We start from the raw sequence: 19,036 nt of genomic DNA on the forward strand, positions 1-19,036 counted from the left end.
TTCCTCCCTAACCTCCCATAACGTCCTGGGATAAATTTCATCAGGTCCCGGAGATTTATCTACCTTGATGCGCGTTAAGACTTCCAGCACCTCCCTCTCTGTAATATGTACACTCCTCAAGACATCACTATTTATTTCCCCAAGTTCCCTAACATCCATGCCTTTCTCAACCGTAAATACTGATGTGAAATATTCATTCAGGATCTCACCCATCTCTTGTGGTTCCGCACATAGATGACCTTGTTGATCCTTAAGAGGCCCTACTCTCTCCCGAGTTACTCTTTTGCCCTTTATGTATTTGTAGAAGCTCTTTGGATTCACCTTTGCCTGATCTGCCAAAGCAATCTCATATCCCCTTTTTGCCCTCCTGATTTCTCTCTTAACTCTACTCCGGCAATCTCTATACTCATCAAGGGATCCACTTGATCCCAGCTGCCTATGCATGTCATATGCCTCCTTCTTCTTTTTGACTAGGGCCACAATCTCCCGAGTCATCCAAGGTTCCCTACTTCTACCAGCCTTGCCCTTCACTTTATAAGGAATGTGCTTACCCTGAACCCTGGTTAACACACTTTTGAAAGCCTCCCACTTACCAGACGTCCCTTTGCCTGCCAACAGACTCTCCCAATCAACTTCTGAAAGTTCCTGTCTAATACCATCAAAATTGGCCTTTCCCCAATTTAGAATTTTAACTTTTGGTACATGGGCTATGGGGGGAGATTAAATGGGTGGGGAGAGTCTGTGATAGGGGAGAGTGTACATGGGCTGTGGGAGGAGATTAAATGGGTGGGGAGAGTCTGTGATAGGGGAGAGTGTACATGGGCTGTGGGGGGAGATTAAATGGGTGGGGAGAGTCTATGATAGGGGAGAGTGGACATGGGCTGTGGGGGGAGATTAAATGGGTGGGGAGAGTCTGTGATAGGGGAGAGTGTACATGGGCTGTGGGGGGAGATTAAATGGGTGGGGAGAGTCTGTGATAGGGGAGAGTGTACATGGGCTGTGGGGGGAGATTAAATGGGTGGGGAGAGTCTGTGATAGGGGAGAGTGTACATGGGCTGTGGGGGGAGATTAAATGGGTGGGGAGAGTCTGTGATAGGGGAGAGTGTACATGGGCTGTGGGGGGAGATTAAATGGGTGGGGAGAGTCTGTGATAGGGGAGAGTGTACATGGGCTGTGGGGGGAGATTAAATGGGTGGGGAGAGTCTGTGATAGGGGAGAGTGGACATGGGCTGTGGGGGGAGATTAAATGGGTGGGGAGAGTCTGTGATAGGGGAGAGTGGACATGGGCTGTGGGGGGAGATTAAATGGGTGGGGAGAGTCTGTGATAGGGGAGAGTGGACATGGGCTGTGGGGGGAGTGGTCTCAATGCCAACACCACTGTGTCCTGGATGAACGAGGACTGTAATGAACTTGATCCCATCGTTCAGTGCAGTTTGGGGTCAGGGGTCCGTATGGTGAGGTAGACCGGGCCCTGTCGTGCCGTGCTTGTGGACCAGGCTCTTGAGTCGTGCCCGATTTGTTCTTTCCCCCTCTCCCTGGCTGAGAGGGAGTTGAGACCCCAACCCTATCACTCCCACTCCTGCCTCGGCTTCAAACTGTTCACTCAGCGCAGCGGGGAGCAGCAACGGGGACATTTCTCAGCCCATGGGTGCAGTGTTGCCCAGAGACCGGGGTGGGGGGAAGAGGGGGTTAATTCCTCCAGGAGGGGGTTAATTCCTCCAGGAGGGGGTTAATTCCTCCAGGAGGGGGTTAATTCCTCCAGGAGGGGGTTAATTCCTCCGGGGGGGATGGAATTCTCTCCCACTGATCTGCCGATGTTTTTCTGTGGATTCTGGGTGAAGCTGGAGCTCCCCTCACAGAGATTCACCCGCCGCTGACATTAACGTCAGTAAATCTCCACACACTTGTGGAGGATGTTCCAGGTTCGAAGAGGTGAGCTGAGGTTTGACAAGTTCTTAATAATCCTCCCTCTCCACTGCCGTTAAACCTCACCGAGTTGTTTATTACCTCATCTTAATGACAATTTAAGAGGTCATTTACTGCTTCGAATTACACTGTTGTGAAACTCGACTGTGTCTCTCCAAACACAACATCACTTCCTGTGTCAGAAGCGTGGGCCCAATTATTAACCCCCTCTCCACTCTCCAGATGCATTTTTAGCTCCACACAGGAGGGTTACAGATCAAGGAGACAAGGTTCACATTTCACACCAGGTCTGACGGAACATTTAGATAAGCATAATTTAATAGGACAAAGTCAGCATAGCTTTATGAAGGGGAAGTCATGTCTGACAAATTTGCTTGAGTTCTTTGAGGATATAACGTACAGGGTGGATAAAGGGGAACCAGTGGACGTAGTGTATTTAGACTTCCAGAAGGCATTCGACAAGGTGCCACATAAAAGATTATTGCTCAAGATAAAGAATCACTGGATTGGGGGTAATATTCTGGCATGGGTGGAGGATTGGTTATCAAACAGGAAGCAGAGAGTTGGGATAAATGGTTCATTTTCGGACTGGCAACCAGTAGCCAGTGGTGTTCCACAGGGGTCGGTGCTGGGTCCCCAACTCTTTACAATCTATGTTAACGATTTGGAGGAGGGGACCGAGTGTAACATATCAAAGTTTGCAGATGATACAAAGATGGGAGGGAAAGTAGAGAGTGAGGAGGACATAAAAAACCTGCAAGAGGAAATAGACAGGCTGGGTGAGTGGGCAGAGATTTGGCAGATGCAATATAATATTGGAAAATGTGAGGTTATGCACGTTGGCAGGAAAAATCAGAGAGCAAGTTATTATCTTAATGGCGAGAGACTGGAAAGTACTGCAGTACAAAGGGATCTGGGGGTCCTAGTGCAAGAAAATCAAAAAGTTAGTATGCAGGTGCAGCAGGTGATCAAGAAGGCCAACGGAATGTTGGCTTTTATTGCTCGGGGGATAGAATATAAAAACAGGGAGGTATTGCTGCAGTTATATAAGGTATTGGTGAGACCGCACCTGGAATACTGCATACAGTTTTGGTGTCCATACTTAAGAAAAGACATACTTGCTCTCAAGGCAATACAAAGAAGGTTCACTCGGTTAATCCCGGGGATGAGGGGGCGGACATATGAGGAGAGGTTGAGTAGATTGGGACTCTACTCATTGGAGTTCAGAAGAATGAGAGGCGATCTTATTGAAACATATAAGATTGTGAAGGGTCTTGATCGGGTGGATGCGGTAAGGATGTTCCCAAGGATGGGTGAAACTAGAACTCGGGGGCATAATCTTAGAATAAGGGGCTGCTCTTTCAAAACTGAGATGAGGAGAAACTTCTTCACTCAGAGGGTGGTAGGTCTGTGGAATTTGCTGCCCCAGGAAGCTGTGGAAGCTACATCATTAAATCAATTTAAAACAGAAATCGACAGTTTCCTAGAAGTAAAGGGAATTAGGGGTTACGGGGAGCGGGCAGGAAATTGGACATGAAGCTGAGTTCGGATCGGTCAATGCCCTGTGGGTGGCGGAGAGGGCCCAGGGGCTATGTGGCCGGGTCCTGCTCCTACTTCTTGTGTTCTTTAGATTTGTGGTTGGGATCAGATCAGCCATGATCTTATTGAATGGCGGAGCAGGCTCGAGGGGCCGATTGGCCTACTCCTGCTCCTATTTCTTATGTTCTTATGTCTGTGATGTCACACAAAGTGTTTGGAGCGCGATTAATTCCCCCAGAATGATCCCGGGGATAAAAGGGTTAAATTATGAGGACAGGTTGCACAGACTGGGCTTGTATTCCCTCGAGTTTAGAAGATTAAGGGGTGATCTAATCGAGGGGTTTAAGATGATTAAAGGATTTGATAGGGTCGATAGAGAGAAACTATTTCCTCTGGTAGGGGGAGTCCAGGACAAGGGGGCAGAACCTTAAAATTAGAGCCAGGCCGTTCAGGGGTGATGTCAGGAAGCATTTCCTCACACAAAGGGGAGTGGGAATCTGGAACTCTCTCCCCCAAAAAAGGCTGTTGAGGCTGGGGGTCAATTGGAAATTTCAAAACTGAGATCGACAGATTTTTGTTGGGTGAGGGTATCGAGGGATACGGAGCAAAGGTGGAATTGAGTTACGGATCATGATCTAATTGAATTGTGGAACAGGCTCGAGGGGCTGAATGGCCTCCTCCTGTTCCCATGTCTTATAAAGTAATTGGTGAAAAACTCAATATGGTTCCTCTTCAGACACGAGGGAAATGGAGGAGGTGTGGGGGTCCAGTGATTAAAATGGAGGAGGTGAGGGGGTGCAGTGTTCAAAATGGAGGAGGTGTGGGGGTCCAGTGATTAAAATGGAGGAGGTGAGGGGGTGAAGTGATTAAAATGGAGGAGGTGTGGGGGTCCAGTGATTAAAATGGAGGAGGTGAGGGGGTGCAGTGTTCAAAATGGAGGAGGTGTGGGGGTCCAGTGATTAAAATGGAGGAGGTGAGGGGGTGAAGTGATTAAAATGGAGGAGGTGAGGGGGTGCATTGTTTAAAGGGACCTGGGGAAATGGGCTGTGTTGGGGCCAGAGTTTAACGTGGATCGATGGGACATGTTAACGTGGGGAACGGGACTGGTCCAAAACTTTAACTGAAGGATTCCCATCGGGTCAAACTCCAATCACTCGCCCTCAGGCAACACCTGAAATAAAGAATGAATTACAATTTCACAGCCTCAGGACATCCCAAAACACTTCACGGCCAATGAAGAGACGGGGCCTCGGTTTAACATCTCATCCGAAAGGCGGCACCTCTGACAGTGCAGCGCTCCCTCAGTACTGACCCTCCGACAGTGCAGCGCTCCCTCAGTACTGACCCTCCGACAGTGCAGCGCTCCCTCAGTACTGACCCTCCGACAGTGCAGCACTCCCTCAGTACTGACCCTCCGACAGTGCAGCGCTCCCTCAGTACTGACCCTCTGACAGTGCGGCGCTCCCTCAGTACTGACCCTCTGACAGTGCAGCGCTCCCTCAGTACTGACCCTCCGACAGTGCAGCGCTCCCTCAGTACTGACCCTCCGACAGTGCAGCACTCCCTCAGTACTGACCCTCCGACAGTGCAGCGCTCCCTCAGTACTGACCCTCCGACAGTGCAGCTCTCCTTCAGTACTGACCCTCCGACAGTGCAGTGCTCCCTCAGTACTGACCCTCCGACAGTGCAGTGCTCCCTCAGTACTGACCCTCCGACAGTGCGGCACTCCCTCAGTACTGACCCTCCGACAGTGCAGCGCTCTCTCAGTACTGACCCTCCGACAGTGCAGAGATCCCTCAGTACTGACCCTCCGACAGTGCAGCGCTCTCTCAGTACTGACCCTCCGACAGTGCAGCGCTCCCTCAGTACTGACCCTCCGACAGTGCAGTGCTCCCTCAGTACTGACCCTCCGACAGTGCAGTGCTCCCTCAGTACTGACCCTCCGACAGTGCAGCATTCCCTCAGTACTGACCCTCCGACAGTGCAGTGCTCCCTCAGTACTGACCCTCCGACAGTGCGGCACTCCCTCAGTACTGACCCTCCGACAGTGCAGCGCTCTCTCAGTACTGACCCTCCGACAGTGCAGAGATCCCTCAGTACTGACCCTCCGACAGTGCAGTGCTCCCTCAGTACTGACCCTCCGACAGTGCAGTGCTCCTTCAGTACTGACCCTCCGACAGTGCAGCGCTCCCTCAGTACTGACCCTCCGACAGTGCAGCGCTCCCTCAGTACTGACCCTCCGACAGTGCAGTGCTCCCTCAGTACTGACCCTCCGACAGTGCAGCACTCCCTCAGTACTGACCCTCCGACAGTGCAGCGCTCCCTCAGTACTGACCCTCCGACAGTGCAGCACTCCCTCAGTACTGACCCTCCGACAGTGCAGCGCTCCCTCAGTACTGACCCTCCGACAGTGCAGCATTCCCTCAGTACTGACCCTCCGACAGTGCAGCATTCCCTCAGTACTGACTCTCCGACAGTGCAGCGCTCCCTCAGTACTGACCCTCCGACAGTGCAGCACTCCCTCAGTACTGACCCTCCGACAGTGCAGCACTCCCTCAGTACTGACCCTCCGACAGTGCAGCACTCCCTCAGTACTGACCCTCCGACAGTGCGGCACTCCCTCAGTACTGACCCTCCGACAGTGCGGCGCTCCCTCAGTACTGACCCTCCGACAGTGCAGCACTCCCTCAGTACTGACCCTCCGACAGTGCAGCATTCCCTCAGTACTGACCCTCCGACAGTGCGGCACTCCCTCAGTGCTGACCCTCCGACAGTGCAGAGATCCCTCGGTACTGACCCTCCGACAGTGCAGCGCTCTCTCAGTACTGACCCTCCGACAGTGCAGCGCTCCCTCAGTACTGACCCTCCGACAGTGCAGCGCTCCCTCGGTACTGACCCTCCGACAGTGCAGCACTCTCTCAGTCCTGACCCTCCGACAGTGCAGAGATCCCTCAGTACTGACCCTCCGACAGTGCAGCATTCCCTCAGTACTGACCCTCCGACAGTGCAGCGCTCCCTCAGTACTGACTCTCCGACAGTGCAGCGCTCCCTCAGTACTGACCCTCCGACAGTGCGGCACTCCCTCAGTACTGACCCTCCGACAGTGCGGCACTCCCTCAGTGCTGACCCTCCGACAGTGCAGAGATCCCTCGGTACTGACCCTCCGACAGTGCAGCGCTCTCTCAGTACTGACCCTCCGACAGTGCAGCGCTCCCTCAGTACTGACCCTCCGACAGTGCAGCGCTCCCTCGGTACTGACCCTCCGACAGTGCAGCGCTCTCTCAGTCCTGACCCTCCGACAGTGCAGAGATCCCTCAGTACTGACCCTCCGACAGTGCAGCATTCCCTCAGTACTGACCGTCCGACAGTGCGGCGCTCCCTCAGTACTGACCCTCCGACAGTGCGGCGCTCCCTCAGTACTGACCCTCCGACAGTGCAGCACTCCCTCAGTACTGACCCTCCGACAGTGCGGCGCTCCCTCAGTACTGACCCTCCGACAGTGCAGCGCTCCCTCAGTACTGACCCTCCGACAGTGCGGCGCTCCCTCAGTACTGACCCTCCGACAGTGCGGCGCTCCCTCAGTACTGACCCTCCGACAGTGCAGCACTCCCTCAGTACTGACCCTCCGACAGTGCAGCGCTCCCTCAGTACTGACGTTGGAATGGAGATTCCTGGGGGTGGTGGAGGCAGATTCTAAAGGGAACTGGATAAGTGCTTGAAAGGAAAAAAATTGCAGGGCTACGGGGAAAGGGCGGGGGAGTGGGACTGGCTGGATTGCTCTTGCATTGAGCCAGTGTGGACTCGATGGGCCGAATGGCCTCCATCCGTGCAGTCATTTGATTCTATGACTGGTGACTCGCAGTCACATGGGAATGGTTGAAGGATGGTGAAATCTCAGTTTCTAGTCCAACCTTCGGATTTCCCCAAACAACTGAGGAAAGGACTCAATCATTTCCGGGAATTCTGAAAGGCCCAATTGGAAGCAACATCACGTCTCTGCAAAGATCGTTACAGAAAGGTGCCTGAGTCTAAAAACAATCAGCAGCTCCTGCAGACTCTGTCATTATCCCAGCAGACCCAGGTTACCCTCACTTCAGACTTTCCTGTCATGTGAATCACAGCATTTTATAAATACAACACAAGGGGGCAACACATCTCCACAAACATCAGACACTCAGCAATTTTCGGTCTGGTTACTTGATGCCAGAGAGCAAGATACTAAAGGGATAGTCACACAGCGGAGAGCCCGAGGGAAAAAGAGCAGTAGGGGAATGGGGCTGAGGGGAGACCTCTTTCAGAGAGAGGGCACAAGGGCGATGGGCCAAATGGGGAAAGGATAGGGGAGTAAGGGGAGAGCTCTGTTGGAGGTGAGGTAAATAAGGTTGGTGAGCTGCAGGAGCAAATAGCCAAATGGGAGTGTGATGTTGTGGTGATAACAGAGACCTGGCTTAAAAAAAGGGCAGGATTGGGCACTAAATATTCCTGGATACAAGGTCATAGAGTCATAGAGTTATACAGCACGGATAGAGGCCCTTCGGCCCATCGTGTCCGCGCCGGCCATCAGCCCTGTCTACTCTAATCCCATATTCCAGCATTTGGTCCGTAGCCTTGTATGCTATGGCATTTCAAGTGCTCATCCAAATGCTTCTTGAATGTTGTGAGGGTTCCTGCCTCCACAACCCTTTCAGGCAGTGAGTTCCAGACTCCAACCACCCTCTGGGTGAAAAAGTTCTTTCTCAAATCCCCTCTAAACCTCCCGCCTTTTACCTTGAATCTATGTCCCCTTGTTATAGAACCCTCAACGAAGGGAAAAAGCTCCTTAGTATCCATCCTATCTGTGCCCCTCATAATTTTGTACACCTCAATCATGTCCCCCCTCAGCCTCCTCTGCTCCAAGGAAAACAAACCCAATCTTCCCAGTCTCTCTTCATAGCTGAAGCGCTCCAGCCCTGGTAACATCCTGGTGAATCTCCTCTGCACCCTCTCCAAAGCGATCACATCCTTCCTGTAGTGTGGCGACCAGAACTGCACACAGTACTCCAGCTGTGGCCTAACCAGTGTTTTATACAGCTCCATCATAACCTCCTTGCTCTTATATTCTATGCCTCGGCTAATAAAGGCAAGTATCCCATATGCCTTCTTTACCACCTTATCTACCTGTTCCGCCGCCTTCAGGGATCTGTGAACTTGCACACCAAGATCCCTCTGACCCTCTGTCTTGCCTAGGGTCCTCCCATTCATTGTGTATTCCCTTGCCTTGTTAGTCCCTCCAAAGTGCATCACCTCGCACTTTTCCGGGTTAAATTCCATTTGCCACTGTTCCACCCATCTGACCAACCCATCTATATCGTCCTGCAGACTGAGGCTATCCTCCTCGCTATTTACCACCCTACCAATTTTTGTATCATCAGCGAACTTACTGATCATACCTTTTACATTCATATCCAAGTCATTAATGTAGACCACAAACAGCAAGGGACCCAGCACCGATCCCTGTGGTACCCCACTGGCCACAGGCTTCCAGTCACAAAAACAACCTTCGACCATCACCCTCTGCCTTCTGCCACTAAGCCAGTTTTGGATCCAAAGTGCCAAGGCACCCTGGATTCCATGGGCTCGTACCTTCTTGACCAGTCTCCTGTGGGGGACTTTATCGAAGGCCTTACTGAAATCCATGTATACCACATCCACTGCGTTACCCTCATCCACACGCCTAGTCACCCCCTCAAAAAATTCAATCAAATTAGTCAGGAAAGATAGGGAAAAGAAGAAAGGTGAGGGGTGGTGGCAGTATTGATGAAGGAGAATATTGCAGTGCTGGAGAGAGAGGATGTCCTGGAGGGGTCAAGGACAGAATCTATTTGGTTAGAGTTAAGAAACAATAGAACATAAGAACATAAGAAATAGGAGCAGGAGTAGGCCATCCAGCCCCTCAACCCTGCTCCACCATATAATCAGATCATGGCTGATCTTCTACCTCAACCCCATTTTCCTGCACCATCCCCATATCCCTTGATGCCATTAATATCTAGAAATCTATCGATCTCTGTTTTGAATGTACTCAATGACTGAGCCTCCACAGCCCTCTGTGGTAGAGAATTCCAAAGATTCACCATCCTCTGAGTGAAGAAATTTCTCCTCCTCTCAGTCCTAAATGGCCGACCCCTTATTCTGAGACTGTGACCCCTGGTTCTAGATTCCCCAGCCAGGGGAAACATCCTCCCTGCATCTACCCTGTCGAGCCCTGTAAGAATTTTGTATGTTTCAATGAGATCACCTCTCATTCTTCTAAACTCTAGAGAATTCAGGCCTCGTCTACTCAATCTCTCCTCATACGACAATCCCGCCATCCCAGGAATCAGTCTGGTGAACCTTCGTTGCACTCCCTCTATGGCAAGTATATCCTTTCTTAGGTAAGGAGACCAAAATTGTACACAATACTCCAGGTGTGGTCTCACCAAGGCCCTGTATAATTGCAGTAAGACATCTTTACTCCTGTACTCAAATCCTCTTGTAATAAAGGCCGTCCTAATTGCTTGCTGCACCTGCATGTTTGCTTTCAGTGACTCATGTACAAGGACACCCAGGTCCCTTTGAACATCAACATTTCCCAATCTCTCACCATTTATAATTTTTCCACATTATATTCCATCTGCCATGTTCTTGCCCACTCACTTAGCCTGTCTCTATCCCCTTGAAGCCTTTTTGCATCCTCCTCACAACTCCCACTCCCACCTAGTTTTGTGTCATCAGCAAACTTGGAAATATTACATTTTATCCCCTCATCCAAATCATTGATATATATTGTGAATATCTGGGGCCCAAGCACTGATCCCTGCGGTACCCCACTAGTCACTGCCTGCCACCCGGAAAAAGACCCGTTTATTCCTACTCTCTGTTTCCTGTCTGTTAACCAATTCTCAATCCATGCCAGTATATTACCCCCAATCCCATGTGCTCTAACTTTGTTCACCAACCTCCTGTGTGGGACCTTATCGAAAACCTTCTGAAAATCCAAATACACCACATCCACTGGTTCCCCCTTATCTATTCTATCAGTTTCACCCTCAAAGAACTCCAAACGGTGAGTGCCATTACACTACTGGGTGTATTCTACAGGCCACCAACTAGTGGGAAGGATATAGAGGAGCAAATTTACAGGGAAATCACAGAGAGGTGCAAAAGCCAGAGAGTAGTGATAACCGGGGACTTCAACTATCCTAATATAGACTGGGATAGTAATAATAATATAAGGGGCACAGAGGGGGAGGAATTTCTGAAGTGTGTTCAGGAGAACTTTCTTGATCAGTGTGTTTCCGGCCCAATGAGGAAGGAGGCATTGCTGGACTTGTTTCAGGGGAATGAGGTGGGCCAAGTGGAGCAAGTGTCAGTGGGGGAGCATTTAGGGAGCAGTGATCATAGTATCATAAGGTTTAGAATAACTATGGAAAAGGACACGGACCACTCTAAAGTAAAAATACTCAATTGGAGGAGGGCCAATTTCAGTGGGATGAGAACAGATCTGGCCCGGGTAAATTGGAATCAAAGATTGGCAGGCAAAACTGTAATTGAACAGTGGGCGGCCTTTAAAGAGGAGATGGTTTGGGTACAGTCGAGGTACATTCCCACGAGGGGGAAAGGGGCAACTAAAGCCAGAGCTCCCTGGATGACAAAAGAGAGAGAGAGTAAGATGGAACGGAAAAAAGGGGCGTATGACAGATGTCAGGTTGATAATACAAGTGAGAACCAGGCTGAATATGGAAAGTTCAGAGGGGAAGTGAAAAATGAAATAAGAGGGGCAAAGAGAGAGTATGAGAATAGACTGGCGGCCAACATAAAAGGGAATCCAAAAGTCTTCTACAGGCATGTAAACAGTAAACGGGTAGTAAGAGGAGGGGTGGGGCCAATTAGGGACCATAAAGGAGATCTACTCATGGAGGCAGAGGGCATGGCCGAGGTACTAAATGAGTACTTTGCGTCTGCGTTTACCCAGGAAGAAGATGCTGCCAGAGTCTCAGTAAAGGAAGATATAGTTGAGATATTGGATGGGCTAAAAATTGATAAAGAAGAGGTACTAGAAAGGCTGGCTGTACTTAAAGTAGATAAGTCACCCAGTCCGGATGGGATGCATCCGAGGTTGCTGAGGGAAGTAAGGGTGGAAATTGCGGAGGTACTGGCCATAATCTTCCAAACATCCGTACATACTGGGGTGGTGCCAGAGGACTGGAGAATTGCAAATGTTACACCCTTGTTCAAAAAAGGGTGTAAGGATAAACCCAGCAACTACAGGCCAGTCAGTTTAACCTCAGTGGTGGGGAAACTTTTAGAAACGATAATCCAGGACAGAATTAACAGTTACTTGGACAAGTGTGGATTGATTAGGGAAAGACAGCACGGATTTGTTAAAGGCAAATTTTATTTTTTATTCATTCATGGGATGTGGGCGTCGCTGGCGAGGCCGGCATTTATTGCCCATCCCTAATTGCCCTTGAGAAGGTGGTGGTGAGCCGCCTTCTTGAACCGCTGCAGTCTGTGTGGTGAAGGTTCTCCACAGTGCTGTTAGGAAGGGAGTTCCAGGATTTTGAACCAGTGACGATGAAGGAACGACGATATATTTCCAAGTCGGGATGGTGTGTGACTTGGAGGGGAACGTGCAGGTGGTGTTGTTCCCATGCGCCTGCTGCTCTTGTCCTTCTAGGTGGTAGAGGTCGCGGGTTTGGGAGGTGCTGTCGAAGAAGCCTTGGCGAGTTGCTGCAGTGCATCCTGTGGATGGTACACATTGCAGCCACAGTGCGCCGGTGGTGAAGGGAGTGAATGTTTAGGGTGGTGGATGGGATGCCAATCAAGCGGGCTGCTTTGTCCTGGATGGTGTCGAGCTTCTTGAGTGTTGTTGGAGTTGCACTCATCCAGGCAAATGGAGAGTGTTCCATCACACTCCTGACTTGTGCCTTATAGATGGTGGAAAGGCTTTGGGGAGTCAGGAGGTGAGTCACTCGCCGCAGAATACCCAGCCTCTGACTTGCTCTTGCAGCCACAGTATTTATATGGCTGGTCCAATTAAGTTTCTGATCAATGGTGACCCCCAGGATGTTGATGGTGGGGGATTCGGCGATGGTAATGCCATTGAATGTCAAGGGGAGGTGGTTAGACTCTCTCTTGTTGGAGATGGTCATTGCCTGGCACTTGTCTGGCGCGAATGTTACTTGCCACTTATGAGCCCAAGCCTGGGTGTTGTCCAGGTCTTGTTGCATGCGGGCACGGACTGCTTCATTATCTGAGGGGTTGCGAATGGAACTGAACACTGTGCAATCATCAGCAAACATCCCCATTTCTGACCTTATGATGGAGGATAGGTCATTGATGAAGCAGCTGAAGATGGTTGGGCCTAGGACACTGCCCTGAGGAACTCCTGCAGCAATGTCCTGGGGCTATGATTGGCCTCCAACAACCACTACCATCTTCCTTTGTGCTAGGTATGACTCCAGCCACTGGAGAGTTTTCCCCCTGATTCCCATTGACTTCAATTTTACTAGGGCTTCTTGGTGCCACACTCGGTCAAATGCTGCCTTGATGTCAAGGGCAGTCACTCTCACCTCACCTCTGGAATTGAGCTCTTTTGTCCATGTTTGGACCAAGGCTGTAATGAGGTCTGGAGCCGAGTGGTCCTGGCGGAACCCAAACTGAGCATCGGTGAGCAGGTTATTGGTGAGTAAGTGCCGCTTGATAGTACTGTCGACGACACCTTCCATCACTTTGCTGATGATTGAGAGTAGACTGATGGGGCGGTAATTGGCCGGATTGGATTTGTCCTGCTTTTTGTGGACAGGACGTACCTGGGCAATTTTCCACATTGTCGGGTAGATGCCAGTGTTGTAGCTGTACTGGAACAGCTTGGCTAGAGGCGCAGCTAGTTCTGGAGCACAAGTCTTCAGCACTACAGCCGGGATGTTGTCGGGGCCCATAGCCTTTGCTGTATCCAGTGCACTCAGCCGTTTCTTGATATCACGTGGAGTGAATCGAATTGGCTGAAGACCGGCTTCTGTGATGGTGGGGATATCGGGAGGAGGCCGAGATGGATCATCCACTCGGCACTTCTGGCTGAAGATGGTTGCAAACGCTTCAGCCTTGTCTTTTGCACTCACGTGCTGGACTCCGCCATCATTGAGGATGGGGATGTTTACAGAGCCTCCTCCTCCAGTTAGTTGTTTAATTGTCCACCACCATTCACGACTGGATGTGGCAGGACTGCAGAGCTTGGATCTGATCCGCTGGTTGTGGAATCACTTAGCTCTGTCTATAGCATGTTGCTTCCGCTGTTTAGCATGCATGTAGTCCTGAGTTGTAGCTTCACCAGGTTGGCATCTCATTTTTAGGTACGCCTGGTGCTGCTCCTGGCATGCTCTTCTACACTCCTCATTGAACCAGGGCTGATCCCCTGGCTTGTTGGTAATGGTAGAGTGAGGAATATGCCGGACCATGAGATTACAGATTGTGCTGGAATACAATTCTGCTGCTGCTGATGGCCCACAGCACCTCATGGATGCCCAGTTTTGAGCTGCTAGATCTGTTCTGAATCTATCCCATTTAGCACGGTGGTAGTGCCACACAACACGTTGGATGGTGTCCTCAGTGTGAAGACGGGACTTCGTCTCCACGAGGACTGTGCGATGGTCACTCTAACCAATACTGTCATGGATAGAAGTATCTGCGACAGGTAGATTGGTGAGGAAGAGGTCAAGTCGGTTTTTCCCTCGTGTTGGTTCGCTCACCACCTGCCACTAACTAACTTGATTGAGTTTTTTGATGAGGTAACAGAGAGGGCCGATGAGGGCATTGCGATTGATGTGGTGTATATGGACTTTCAAAAGGCGTTTGATAAAGTGCAACATAATAGGCTTATCATCAAAATTGCAGCCCATGGAATAAAGGGGGCAGTGGCAGCATGGATACAGAAGTGGCTCAGTGACAGGAAACAAAGAGTAGAGGTGAACGGTTGTTTTTCGGACTGGAGGGAGGTGTACAATGGTGTTCCCCAGGGGTCAGTGCTGGGACCACTGCTTTTCTTGATATATATTGATGATTTGGACTTGGGTGTACAGGGCACAATCTCAAAATTTGCAGATGACACAAAACTTGGAAGTGTAGTGAACAGTGAGGAGGATCGTGATAGACTTCAAGAGGAGATAGACAGGCTGGTGGAATGGGCGGACACGTGGCAGATGAAATTTAACGCAGAGAAGTGTGAAGTGATACATTTCAGTTGGAAGAACAAGCAGAGGCAATATAAACTAGAAGGCACAATTTTTAAGGGGTACAGGAACAGAGAGATCTGGGGGTATATGTACACAAATCGTTGAAGGTGGCAGGGCAGGTTGAGAAAGTGGTTAAAAAAGCATACGGGATCCTGGGCTTTATAAATAGAGGCATAGAGTACAAAAGCAAGGAAGTCATGATGAACCTTTATAAAACACTGGTTCATCCACAACTGGAGTATTGTGTCCAGTTCTGGGCACCGCACTTTAGGAAAGATGTGAAGGCCTTAGAGAGGGTGCAGAAGAGATTTACTAGAATGATTCCAGGGATGAGGGACTTCAGTTATGTGGAGAGACTGGAGAAGCTGGGATTGTTCTCCTTAGAGCAGAGAAGGTTGCGAGGAGATTTGATCGAGGTGTTCAAAATCATGAACAGTTTTGACAGAGTAAATAAGGAGAAACTGTTTCCAGTGGCAGGAGGGTCGGTAACCAGAGGACACAGATTTAAGGTGATCGGCAAAAGAACCAGAGGGGAGATGAGGACATTTTTTTTTACGCAGTGAGTTGTGATGATCTGGAATGCGCTGCCTGAAAGGGCGGTGGAAGCAGATTCAACAATAACTTTCAAAAGACGATTGGATAAATACTTGAAGAGGAAAAATTTACAGGGATATGGTGAAAAAGCAGGGGGAGTGGGATTAATTGGAGAGCGAAAAGGCCTCCTCCTGTATTGTATCATTTTATGATTCTATGAAAGCATCGCTGAAGCTGTACTGGAGAGGCAGTGTGATCACAGCATTCCATCATCGGACATCCTGTTGGAACACAAAGTACAGCCAACAAACAACAACAGAACTTGCATTTATATAGCGCCTTTAATGTAGTAAAACATCCCAAGACGCTTCACAGGAGCGATTATCAAACAAAAATTTGACACCGAGCCACATCAGGAGATATTAGGACAGGTGACCAAAAGCTTGGTCAGAGAGGAAGGTTTTAAGGAGCGTCTTAAAGGAGGAGAGAGAGGCGGAGAGGTTTAAGGAGGGAATTCCAGAGCTTAGGGCCCAGGCAGCTGAAGGCACGGCCGCCAATGGTGGAGCGATTAAAATCGAGGATGCGCAAGAGGCCAGAATTGGAGGAGCGCAGTGATCTCGGGGGGTCGTAGGGCTGGAGGAGGTTACAGAGATACGGAGGGGCGAGGGCCATGGAGGGATTTGGAAACAAGGATGAGAATTTTAAATTGAGGTGTTCCTGAACCGGGAGCCTATGTAGGTCAGTGAGCACAGGGGGTGATGGGTGAACGGGACTTGGTGTGAGTTAGGATACGGGCAGCAGAGTTTAGGCCGAGCTCAGGTGAGTTCCTCCTAGTGAGCCTGATCCAGTGACGTATTCCTACCGACTGACCTTTAACCCTTAACCTGTGTCCTCTGTCGACAGGTGTTCACAAGGTACGGGAAATGCTACACCTTCAACGCAGACAAAGCAAACACCAAGAAAACCAAGCAGGGCGGTATGGGCAATGGGTTGGAGATAATGCTGGACATTCAGCAGGACGATTACCTTCCCATCTGGCAGGCAACAGGTGAGGAGAGAGGTCACGTCATTTTGGTCTCGATCCTGAGCCCCAGCTCAATCCACAGCCTGAGGAGGGGTGGGGAGAGAGGGAGGCGGGGGGGGAAAGGGGAGAGAGGAGGGAGTCGGGGAGGGAGGTGGGGGTAGGGGGAGAGAGGAGGGAGTCGGGGAGGGAGGTGGGGGTCAGGGAGGGAGAGGAGGGGTAGGGGAGGGAGGAGGGGGTAGGGGAGGAAGGAGGGGGTCGGGGAGGAAGGAGGGTGTAGGGGGAGAGAGGAGGGAGTCAGGGAGGGAGGAGGGGGTCAGGGAGGGAGGAGGGGTAGGGGAGGAAGGAGGGGGTAGGGGAGGAAGGAGGGGGTAGGGGAGAGAGGAGAGGGAATGCGGAGGGGAGGGAGGAGGGGGTAGGGGAGGGAGGAGGGATCGGGGAGGGAGGCGGGGGGCAAGGGGGAGGGAGGAGGGGTAGGGGAGGGAGGAGGGGGTAGGGGAGAGAGGAGAGGGAATGCGGAGGGGAGGGAGGAGGTGTGGGGAGGGAGGAGGTATGGGGAGGTAGGACGGGGTATGGGGGAGGGAGGAGAGGGATGGGAGGGCGGGGGGTATGACTTTTAATGCTCCCGCTTATTAGCAGGGTCCAAGGAAACTTCAGTCTCTTTGGACGAGCAATTTTGTTTGTTTTCAGCCCGTTTTCCATGACACTGAAACAAACACTATTATTACAGTAATAAATCTGCTCCAACATCTGGAAGCGGCCTGGTTCCACCCCTGGTCAGGGGATGGAACTATATTTGAGCTCAGCGCTTCTGGGTCAGGGAGTAGAAGATCCGCCAGGTGCCCAACACCTCATCACGGACCCCAGCAGGCAATGTACCCCCCTGTTCCGAGGGGATCAGCCTCAGCCAAGCTGCTCTTCATGGTCGAATATCCTGTTAATACCCACTACACTGGGTTACACATGGGGAATGGTCATTTGGAGAAGGCTCCAGGGGCTGTCAGTGTCTGTGGAACTGTACCCCAGTGAGAGTCGGTGTCTGTGGAACTGTACCCCAGTGAGAGTCAGTGTCTGTGGGACTGTACCCCAGTGAGAGTCGGTGTCTGTGGAACTGTCTCCCAGTGAGAGTCAGTGTCTGTGGAACTGTACCCCAGTGAGAGTCGGTGTCTGTGGAACTGTCTCCCAGTGAGAGTCAGTGTCTGTGGAACTGTACCCCAGTGAGAGTCGGTGTCTGTGGAACTGTCTCCCAGTGAGAGTCAGTGTCTGTGGAACTGTCTCCCAGTGAGAGTCAGTGTCTGTGGAACTGTACCCCAGTGAGAGTCAGTGTGTGTGGAACTGTACCCCAGTGAGAGTCAGTGCCTGTGGAACTGTACCCCAGTGAGAGTCAGTGTGTGTGGAACTGTACCCCAGTGAGAGTCAGTGCCTGTGGAACTGTACCCCAGTGAGAGTCAGTGTCCGTGGAACTGTACCCCAGTGAGAGTCAGTGTCTGTGGAACTGTACCCCAGTGAGAGGCAGTGTCTGTGGAACTGTACCCCAGTGAGAGTCGGTGTCTGTGGAACTGTCTCCCAGTGAGAGTCAGTGCCTGTGGAACTGTACCCCAGTGAGAGTCAGTGTGTGTGGAACTGTACCCCAGTGAGAGTCAGTGCCTGTGGAACTGTACCCCAGTGAGAGGCAGTGTCTGTGGAACTGTCCCCCAGTGAGAGTCAGTGTCCGTGGAACTGTACCCCAGTGAGAGTCAGTGTCTGTGGAACTGTACCCCAGTGAGAGTCAGTGCCTGTGGAACTGTACCCCAGTGAGAGTCAGTGTGTGTGGAACTGTACCCCAGTGAGAGTCAGTGCCTGTGGAACTGTACCCCAGTGAGAGGCAGTGTCTGTGGAACTGTCCCCCAGTGAGAGTCAGTGTCTGTGGAACTGTACCCCAGTGAGAGTCAGTGCCTGTGGAACTGTACCCCAGTGAGAGTCAGTGTGTGTGGAACTGTACCCCAGTGAGAGTCAGTGTCTGTGGAACTGTACCCCAGTGAGAGTCAGTGTTTGTGGAACTGTACCCCAGTGAGAGTCAGTGCCTGTGGAACTGTGCCCCAGTGAGAGTCAGTGCCTGTGGAACTGTGCCCCAGTGAGAGTCAGTGCCTGTGGAACTGTGCCCCAGTGAGAGTCAGTGTCTGTGAGACTGTACCCCAGTGAGAGTCAGTGTCTGTGGAACTGTACCCCAGTGAGAGTCAGTGTCTGTGGAACTGTACCCCAGTGAGAGTCAGTGTCTGTGGAACTGTACCCCAGTGAGAGTCAGTGTCTGTGGAACTGTGCCCCAGTGAGAGTCAGTGTCTGTGGAACTGTACCCCAGTGAGAGTCAGTGTCTGTGGGACTGTACCCCAGTGAGAGTCAGTGTCTGTGGGACTGTACCCCAGTGAGAGTCAGTGTCTGTGAGACTGTCCCCCAGTGAGAGTCAGTGTCTGTGGAACTGTACCCCAGTGAGAGTCAGTGTCTGTGGAACTGTACCCCAGTGAGAGTCAGTGTCTGTGGAACTGTCCCCCAGTGAGAGTCAGTGTGTGTGGAACTGTACCCCAGTGAGAGTCAGTGTGGGTAATGGGATTGGGGCATATGGGGGCAGGGTGGGGAGTGGGGTACATGGGGCAGGGTGGGAGAGTGGAGGAGTGGGGTACATTGGGGCAGGTTGGGGGGGTAATTGGGGGCATAGTGGGAGGGTATATGGGGGCAGGGTGGGGGAGTGGGGAATATGGAGGCAGGCGTATATGGGGCAGTATTGGGG

General features: G+C 51.3%; 1 protein-coding gene across 1 annotated transcript in view; it reads left to right on the forward strand.

Annotated features, from left to right (window-relative positions):
• The window catches only part of asic4a (acid-sensing (proton-gated) ion channel family member 4a), a 232,487-nt gene that overhangs the window by 117,936 nt on the left and 95,515 nt on the right, over positions 1-19,036 (forward strand). The window contains exon 2 of the mRNA XM_067986936.1: positions 16,155-16,299. Coding sequence (XP_067843037.1) covers positions 16,155-16,299 — 145 coding nt within the window. The remainder of the gene's footprint in view (positions 1-16,154; positions 16,300-19,036) is intronic.

Source organism: Heptranchias perlo, chromosome 7, assembly GCF_035084215.1.
Source record: "Heptranchias perlo isolate sHepPer1 chromosome 7, sHepPer1.hap1, whole genome shotgun sequence".
Lineage (NCBI taxonomy): Eukaryota > Metazoa > Chordata > Chondrichthyes > Hexanchiformes > Hexanchidae > Heptranchias > Heptranchias perlo.